Source organism: Lepidochelys olivacea (genome assembly GCF_965140295.1).
Source record: "Lepidochelys olivacea isolate rLepOli2 genome assembly, chromosome: 15".
Lineage (NCBI taxonomy): Eukaryota > Metazoa > Chordata > Testudines > Cheloniidae > Lepidochelys > Lepidochelys olivacea.
In genome coordinates, this window is record NC_140425.1 from 15,725,419 (window position 1) to 15,734,633 (window position 9,215).

General features: G+C 50.9%; 1 protein-coding gene across 1 annotated transcript in view; it reads right to left on the minus strand.

The window, feature by feature from the left end:
* Nucleotides 1-8,685, minus strand: part of MMP11 (matrix metallopeptidase 11) — a 32,928-nt gene extending 24,243 nt beyond the window's left edge. The window contains exon 1 of the mRNA XM_084649289.1: nt 8,425-8,685. Coding sequence (XP_084505415.1) covers nt 8,425-8,622 — 198 coding nt within the window. The 5' untranslated portion in view covers nt 8,623-8,685. The remainder of the gene's footprint in view (nt 1-8,424) is intronic.
* Between the last annotated feature and the right edge of the window lie 530 nt (nt 8,686-9,215).

Genomic DNA, 9,215 nt, shown 5'->3' on the forward strand with positions numbered 1-9,215 from the left:
GTCCCGGGATATTAGGTGGGTGAAGTAATGTCTTTTATTGGACCAACTTCTGTTGGTGAAAGAAACAAGCATTCAAGCTCCACTGCTACAATGATAAACAACCCCCTGACCCCCCCCTCCACACCTTTCACAATCCATGGATCCTACACATGCCTATCACAACATGTGGTCTACCACATCCAGTGCACTAAATGTCCCAATAGCAACTATGTAGGTGAAACCAGACAATCACTGCACTCTCCTATTAACTCACACAGGATGAAAAGCAAACCACTGCCTCACCTGTGGGTGAACATTTTTCACAAAGCGATCACACTATAACTGACCTATCAGTCCTTATTGTTGCAGGGAACCTGCACAGAACTTTCAAAAGGGAAACCTGGGAGCTTGAATTCATAACTTTGCTAGACACTAAAAGTCATGGACTGAATAGAGACAGTGGATTTATGGCTTATTACAACAATTGATAACCCACTAACAACCTCCCCCATCTGCTTCTCCCCCTCCTTTCTTCCCTATGACTGGAGGGGTGTTAACAGGCCACTTCACCTTGAATGGTCCCTTGAAAGATGTGTTAACTACTTGCACTAAAAAAAAAAAAAAAAATCTATTCCATCTTGTATTTAGCTGTGACACTGGACATAAATTTCCCAGACCTGAAGAGCTCTCTGTAAGCTTGAACATGTGTCTCTCTCACCAAAAGAGTTTGGTCCAATCAAAGATATTACCTCACCCACCTTGTCTCTCCTTCCTAGGCCAGCATTTCCCATTTTGTATTTGTGCAGTCGATTATTCCTTCCTAAGTGTGGCGCTTTGCATTTGTCCACATTGGATTTTATCTTATTTCAGATCAGTTCTCTAGTCTGTCAAAATCATTTTGAATTTTAATCCTGTCCTCCAAAATGCTTGCAATCCCTCCCAGCTTGGAATCATCTGTAAACTGTATAAGTGTACTCTCCAGGCTATTAACCAAATCATTTATGAAGATATTGTATAGAACCAGACCCAGGACAGATCTCTGCGGGACTCCACTTGATATGCCCTTCTGGCTTGGTTGTGAACCATTGATAATGACTCGGAGTAGACTTTTCTAACCAGTTGTGCACCTGCCTTATAGTAGGTTCGTCTAGACTATATTTCTCTAGTTTGTTTTTGAGACGGTCATGAGAGGCAGTATCAAAAGCATTACTAAAGTCGAGATATAACACAACCACCACTTCCACCCTATCCACAAGGCTTGTTACCCTGTCAAAGATAGGTATAAGGTTGGTTTAACACCTGTTCTTGACAAATCCCTGCTGATTTGTAAAGGTGTTACTTATCACCTTAGTTTCTTCTAGGTGGTTACAAATTGATTGATTGATTATTTGCTCCGTTATCTTTCTGGGGACCCAAGTTAAGCTGGTTGGTCTATATTTCCCTGGATTGTCCTTATTCCCGTTTATAGACAAGTACTATATTTGCCCTTTTCTAGTGCCTCTGTGTCACACTGCTCATATAAGTACCTGTGTGGAGCACGCAGAGCTCAGCCTTCTGGGATAACCAGTTCAAAGCAATTCCTTCTGTCATTTCATTCATCTGATGGGCTTTGTCATGGCACAGACGCTATTCAGTAGCCACAAGAGCATTGCAGTTCACTGATCCCTTCCCAGCGGCCCAGGCCACCTGCTCTCCTACAACGGAGGAGCACTGCAGGACTCAGGAATCAGAACGACAGCCACCCTCTGAGAGCTTCCTGGGACACTGCCCTGCAAACCATTACAGCAGTCCAGGTCTTTCCTGCTGCTCCTTTCCCTGTGGGAGTGGGGACAGTCTCGTTCTCAACCAGCCCCCTTCTCTCCCTCCACGTGGTCTGTGCTGACCCAGTGTTTGCTGCTTCCTTGACTGATCCCATGGATACTCTGGCCACTGGAGGGGCGAACCTTCACAGGCAAAATCATCCTCCTTTAGGACCAAAGAGTCCGCACTCACGGGCATTGTACTTCTGCACTCGCCCTCCTCCTTCCTCTCTCAGGGGAGGGGGAAGATCCCTGTGTCTTTACACTCGCAAGTAAAGCTATTTTCTCCCACACTGTAGGGTAAGAAATTGCTGCCATCCGTGCCCAGGTTCTTGTCTCTGTGGTTCTGCTCCAGGACAGCTGCCTCCCCCTCACTCCTGGGGTGTGTGCATGGCTTCTTGCTCCCGGGAGTGGCAGCACCAGCCGTGATTCAAAAGAAGAACACTCCTATTCAGTAGCACTGATCACCTTTGCCCCCCTGGGTTTAGCAAGCCCTTCCTCTAACCCGGAGCGGGTTGGGATTCCAAAGTGCTCTGAAGCTACTGTTTAGCAGTAAAGTTCTGCTTCCTCACAGGGAGTCACTTCCACACCGAATCAGGGCATCTCAGACACTGTACCAGAGTCCATGCTCGTGGAGAATCATAGCCACTTCATGGCTGAAAGGGACCATTATTCTGTGATGTAGGCCAGCCCCTGCTTGTTTTGTGGTGTACAGCACCCTGGTAGCTCTGCCCAGTGGGACCTGTTAGGCCCTGATGTAAAGAGTTGCACAAAGAAAGTCAGCACAAGATATTTTATTGATCTTACGAAACCCGGAACAATGCATATTCTTGAATGCCATCTTCTGGCACCGAATCGATTAACTATACATATACACAGACACAGAGCACTCTCATCACAGGACAAGCCCATGTCCTCTGGGCTGCATTCTGATCAACGTGAAGAGAAAGCCATCAGGAATGTGAAGATGGGCTAAGGCAGGGGAAGATGCAGGAACAGAGCTCCTTGTACACACAGACCAAGGCCCCTCTCCTGCCATTCGCCTTAGGAATCCTCAAGTCCAATCTCTCTGTGACCAGACTCTGTTTCCCGTTTATCTGGTGGTGGTTGTTGTTGGCAACGAAGAAAGAAAATGTTTATTTTTCCTAAGCAACAGGAAACATGAAACACTGAGAACTGCAAATGTTTATGCCCACAGAGCCAGTGACGGCCTAAGCTGATGCAGAGGGAGGGCAAATTAATAAACTCTTCAGGGTTATTTTCATTAGCAGCCGTTTTAGTTATGTGCAATGTTCCCTCTAATTTTTGACAGGCCGTGTGCGCAAAAAATTTCTTCTGTGCAAATGTTTGTGCATATGGTGTTTTGCCGTGTGCGTGGGGTTTAGGATCTGTGTGCCCGGGCACACGAGCACAGCTTAGAGGGAGCTGTGGTTATGTGATAGTTCAAGGCTTTGGTCCACCAGTGGCACCATTCCTGAGCAGGCAGCACAGTGAAAGCCTGTGGACAACCCGAGGCAAGAGTACTCACCAGGTACAAGGAAATAAACCCCAGGAGGCCTGGCTGGACAAAGATCTCATGAGCCCCTAGTCTGATGAGGCAGGAATCCCCTGAAAACCAAGAAACCCTCCCGGGACTTCGTGCAGTCCAGTCACAGTAGGGTTGTTTTTTATGCATCTGTAAGGTCAAAGCTAAAATGAAGCATCAGCTGTCAGTACATGCCAGGGACTGGGACCCACTGACCTAGGGGGCCAGATGTGCAGGGACCCCCTCCCCCATTTATGAGGGGCATGTGCCAGCCTGGACCAGGGATTGCCACCCCCCCAACCTATGGTGAGCAAGTACCAGTTGGGCCAGGGACCAGCACCCCTTATCTATGGGTAGGACATGCCTGCCCAGGCCAGGGACTGGGATCCCCCAATCTACAGGAGCAGAACCCACTTGGGCCAGGGGCCCCTGACCTTTAAGCATATGCTGAGAGACACCCCCAAGTCTCTGGCCAATATGTGGAGATCTTCAGGCTCCTGGGAGGATGGAATGAAGAGCTGCATCTGTGAAGGCTCAAGAGTTCTATAAATATGCAGTGATTTCAGAGCATCTTCCTGACAGACAGGTTTCTATTTTACCCTTGCGTAGTGGACTTTTCAGTATGGCAATTCCATGAAGCGCAGCAAGGATGTTATACCACCGAGCTGATTAACAATATGATGTCTGCACACACACACAGATGGTGCATCAGAGTGCTGGCTGAAAATGTAAGTAATAAACCAGCCGCAGAGCTTCTGCTCACAGCAACAGCCTGAGAACTCCACAAGCTCTACCCAAGCCTGATTATTCTCTCATTTATTCTCGACAGAGCAAAGCCCTTTGATGGGTTCTCCAGGGAATCCACCATGTGTCCTCCCTAGACACCACCTGTTCCATCTGTTCCTCAGTGGCCTAAACAGTTAGGGATGTCTGCTGCAGTTTGAATACACTTAGAACAGACCTCTGGCCTCAGTTTTCCCTCTAAACTTGAGCCAAACCTAACCCACGCTTTTCTGAAGGTTGCAAATACTCAGGTGACTTTCATTTCCATGTGCCTTCTGGTTTAAGCCACACCCACAGTCCAAATGCCCAGATCTCACAAGAACAACCTTTCTCGCTGTCCTGGCTGGAATGGGATAGAACCTGAACCTCAAGAGAGCTTGTTCTTGTGAAGTTTCCAGTCTAGTTCATAGACCAATGAGGCTTGGATAAGCCCATAAGATTTGGATACCAATCTTTGCTGCTCATCAGACCCACCGCTCTGAGCCTTTGGAGAATCCTCCACTCCTGTCAGCATTGTCAAAGAAAACCAGCCCCTCTCCTTATGCTACTTCTGTTACAGGGAGGAGAGGGCCAGGGAAGGTGAGGAATCTCTTCAGACCCCAGCTGACAACATGTTCCTGCCCAGAAGCATGAGGCTTGACGGTCTTTGCTGTTATTTTTATCCTTCCCAGTAGGACGGCAGATGTGACAGAGCACTGGGCACAACACCTGGATACGCTACTTTTCTTTTACTCCTACTCTCTCTTCTGACACCCCACCCCCCAGCTCTCCCTTCCTGTCCACTTTGCCAGAACCCAGGTACTAACACAAAGCCTTCAAGAACTGCAGTTTGCTGGGTGTGTGTGTGTGTGTGTGTGTGTGTGAGAGAGGGGGGGGGGGCGGGAAGGTGGACACTGCCAAAGCCTACACAACCCTGGAGTAAATGTTTACATGTGCTCTTGATTCCCTGCTGAAGTGGAGGATAAACATGTCTAAATTATCCTGAATGCTCATTTCACTATTTAAAGAGTGAAAACAAACAGCATATATCAACCTCTTTTGTAAACTTGGTCTGCATGGGGAGGGAGGAGCCTGCATGGGCCGAGCTACTCCTCCTAACGTCACCCCCATCTGCTCCTGGCCCAGGTAGCTGCATGTCATGCAGCTATAAGGAAGCACAGTGCATTCCAGGTAGGATTGCTGGCTCTGGAGAGGGGAAAGTTCCAGGAAATGCCATACGGCTGGATTACACCAGCCAACTAGGCATGAGGCCACCAGTTTCCCCTCCCTCCCCCCCCCCGCAAGGTTAGTTTCTCAGTGAAAAACACATTGACATTAATTTCCCAGAGGGGGCCTGAGCCAGGCCATCTCCAGGTGTTCCATTTGGTGTGCAGTGCCCTGAGAATTTGAGATTTTAGTTCTGGGGGTTTTAAAAGAACCACTGCAGATGGTTTGGCTTTTGCTCTAATTCTTGCCTTCCTCAGGTGCTAACTTCTAAATTTCCCCCACCTAGTTTTACCTTGTAACAAACCTTAGCCCCTGAGCACCCCAACAGTAAATGGGGGTGTATCAAAAGCTATCAAACCTCATGCTTCAGGACTAAAAACTGACCTGCTGAGGTCAGGAAGAAATCCAGCACCCCCTCTTCCAACATGTCATGGTATGTTTTTGTACATTGTCTGGGTGTAGTGAAGCATTTTTGCCCTCCATCAAGAGGTCAATCCGGAAATCCCAGGTAACCCTGTCTTAATCTAATAACCAGGTGGCATCCAATTAAATTAAATGGCAACAAGATTAAATGGACACCAACTTGGAAAAAAAAGAATCACATTTCTCTGAAATTTTGGACCTACTCTGGTTTTAAGTAACATCTTCAATGACTGAAAGCCATCAGTGGTGGAAAGACGTGTCTCCTATTTCAGTTTCTTTACTTGGTAGATAGGAGAGCACCTCCTGTACGGTTAGTGTCACTGTTTGCATGGCATAGTTGGTGTCTTGCTTGCTGGAAAGATCCTTATAAAGACTGGCAGGAGATCAGAAAATCCTTGTGGAAAGGGAACACACTATTTGCTAGTGAGGGAGGGTGCTCCACCAGAAAATGATTAAAAAGACCAAATTGCCGATGTCCCTTTAGAAACCATGGAAGTAAATTTATTTTTTGCCAAAAAGAAGCTGCCAAAAGAAGCTCTTGACCCAAATGCTTATTAGGATGCTGAAAAGGTGTAGCTATTGGTTAGGAATAATATGGAGATCATCCAGAGTTACTCTTGTTATATCAGGGTAGTTAGCAAACAGGATTCAGAATAATATAAATCAACAGCTGGCTGCCTGGGATTAAGGAGAAGCTTTTCTCATGGCCAGGTGGACTGTACTCACTCCCTTATGGGAGTTCTACCATCTTCTGAAGCATCTGGTATTGGACACTGAACAAGACGGACCACTGGCCTGATTTGGTATGGGATTTCTGTCTTACCAAGGCACTGTGCCAGCTCTTTCCCTCCCCGCTCCTTGCTGTGCTCCAGACATGCTGGCTAGTTTGTATAAGCCTCAGAAGCCTTTGCACTCCCTTGGCGGCAGTGAGTGGGGATCATGGGTATACGAGTGTGTGCATGTGTGTGTGGGGGGGGGGGACTAGTCTCAGTTGGGCAGAGTTATATGGAAACCTTAATTTACACAGGACACTTTAAAACTAGGGCTAGCAATGCCTTCCTACAAAGCAGCCAGCATGGACCCCTGCTGGTCTCAGGACCCAGATTAGATGCACCGCCGGTCCATTCGAGAATGGGGATTCCTGGGTTTCTTTATGTAGCGACACCATGGGGTGGCTCAGGACCCCTCCCCATTTCTCCCTCCCCCCCATACCACTTCATGTCTCTGCAGGAAGGAGCAGGGCTCCAGATTTGTCAGTTACTAACTGTGGCTTATTGGCAGAGCTAGGGATCAACCAGTTGCTAAATGTAGTTGAAGCCCTAACACAGCTGGGGGCGTGCAAAGAAATGCATCTCCATTCAGCATGTGCGCTGCCTTACTCTTCATGGAGGCACAGCTGGGATGAGTTCAATGGCATTTTGTTTTGAATAATAAAAGTGCTTCCTAGGCCAAGAATTTTTAAACCAAGCTCCAGCCCCCAAGCAGATTTAACAGCCAAGTTATAAACCTCTCAGATGACAGAGCTTGATAATAAAACCATCGACAGGACCTGCGCTAATCCCCAGTGGTGCTACCGGGCGTTGCTCCGTCATCAGTTTAGGCACCAGGAAAACACATGCCTATAATAACCCAATTACACGCACAGCCCCAGTGCGGGCAGCACTCGGTCCTCCCCAGTCCCCCAAACTTCCCCCCCACCCAGGCATCAGCACCTCCAATTGCCAACAGCCCCATCCCAGGTGACGGAGAGCCCTGCCTGCCGCTTCCCCCCCGGCCTGCAGGTTTTATTAATCTATTTAGTTTTGTGTCCCCCTTAACATTTCTCGCTTTCATCTGGAACTGCCATCGCAGCGTGAGGGACGCGCTCTTACCAGGCAATGAATGCCACCGAACCTTTAAGGGGAAGAGTGGGGAAGGATCCCTTGTCATCTTCTAAACACTAATTACAGCAGTCCCCACAAAAGAGGGCACATTTTAAAACTGCATCCTGACATGCGAAAAGCCAGCATGCAGCTTTCACTGCCCTGCAACAAAGCAGGAGGCAGCTGACATAACAGTAAAGTGCCACCTCTAAAACAAACAAGCATCTGCTGCTGGGGGGACAACTGGAGGCGCTTCCCTGGGAGGGGAGAAAGAGAGGTGGGTTTGTTCCCCCAGCAGAACAGCCACCACCAAAAGTTTCCAGGTTCTTTTTTGGAGCAGGGAGGGGTTTGCCAAGGAAATGCCCCAAGAAAAGGGAATGCACAAAAGGCAAAACCCTTTAGGTCTTTAGAAAAAGAGCATGGAAATCCGAAGGGGCGCGGGGGGGGGGGGGCACACAAGAGCAGCAAAGCAAACCCGTGCAGCCAGAGGGGCTGTGACATTCTTCACCCAGCCCTGGGCAGGGTTTCTCCCGCAGCTGGCACGCAATGGGCAGCGGGATGTAAACAAGGCGAGGGGTGCCGTCCCTCCGGGAAGCGGGGCTCCTGTGTGAGACCGGTGTGGCCGAGTGGGGGCTCCGGCCAGCTGTCCGTCCGTCCGTCCAGCCCCCCCCCCCCGCGCACAGCGAGAGGGGAGGGCGGAGGCGGCGTTTGGCTGGAGGAAGGGGAGAGGGGAGATTGCGACCCAGGGCACAGAGGGAGCCGCATGGAGGCAAAGCGGGCCCGGGCAGCGGAGATCGGGGCGCGGAGATCGGGGCCAGGGAGACCCCCCCCCGCCGCCGGTACTCACCAGGGTTTTGTGCCGGCGGGCCCCCCGCGAGGCGGGCAGCGCCTGGCCCCCCAGCAGCCAGGGCAGGAGGAAGGCAGCGAGCAGGGCGGAAAGCTGCGCCCGAGCCATCCCCGGCGCTGCCGGGACGAGCGCAGGTTGCAGGCGGGCTGGGGCCGGGGCCGGAGCGTGCCGGGGCCGGGCGCTGCCGGGCGCAGACATGGGGCCGGGGATGTCCCGCAGCCCCTTTTATACGCGCTCCTGCCTTTTGTTCTCCCTCTTCGAATTACACGGTTGTGGGCTGCCGAAGTGACACATCCCGGCGGCACCACGTGGGGCGGCGGGGGGCGGAATCCCGGGAGCCCGGCTGGAGCCAGGAGCAGGGGCTGCGTTAACTCCTTCCGCGCCGGGGGGAGGCAGACCCCCCCCACACACACACCCCCGCAGGGAAGCGCCTCCTCCCCCCCGGCCACAGCGTTACACGGGAGCGGGGGAAGACCCCGCTGGCTGGGCAGGAAGGAAATCAGCCCTGCCTGGGGGAAAGCTGACGGGGGGGGGAGCAGGTTGTTCTCCCACCGCTGCTAGGGGGCATGGTCACCGTGGGCGGGGGGGGGTTGAGAAGGGCCCCGTTGCTGCTCGCTCGGGTGCCCTGGGAGCCTCCATCGCTCTGCAGTGGCTGAAGGGAGGTTTCAGAGGAGCAGCCCTGTTAGTCTGTGTCCGCAAAAAGACCAGGAGGACTTGTGGCACCTGAGAGACCAGCCAATTTATTTGAGCATCAGCTTGCGTGAGCTACAGCTTCATGCCTCCGATGAAGT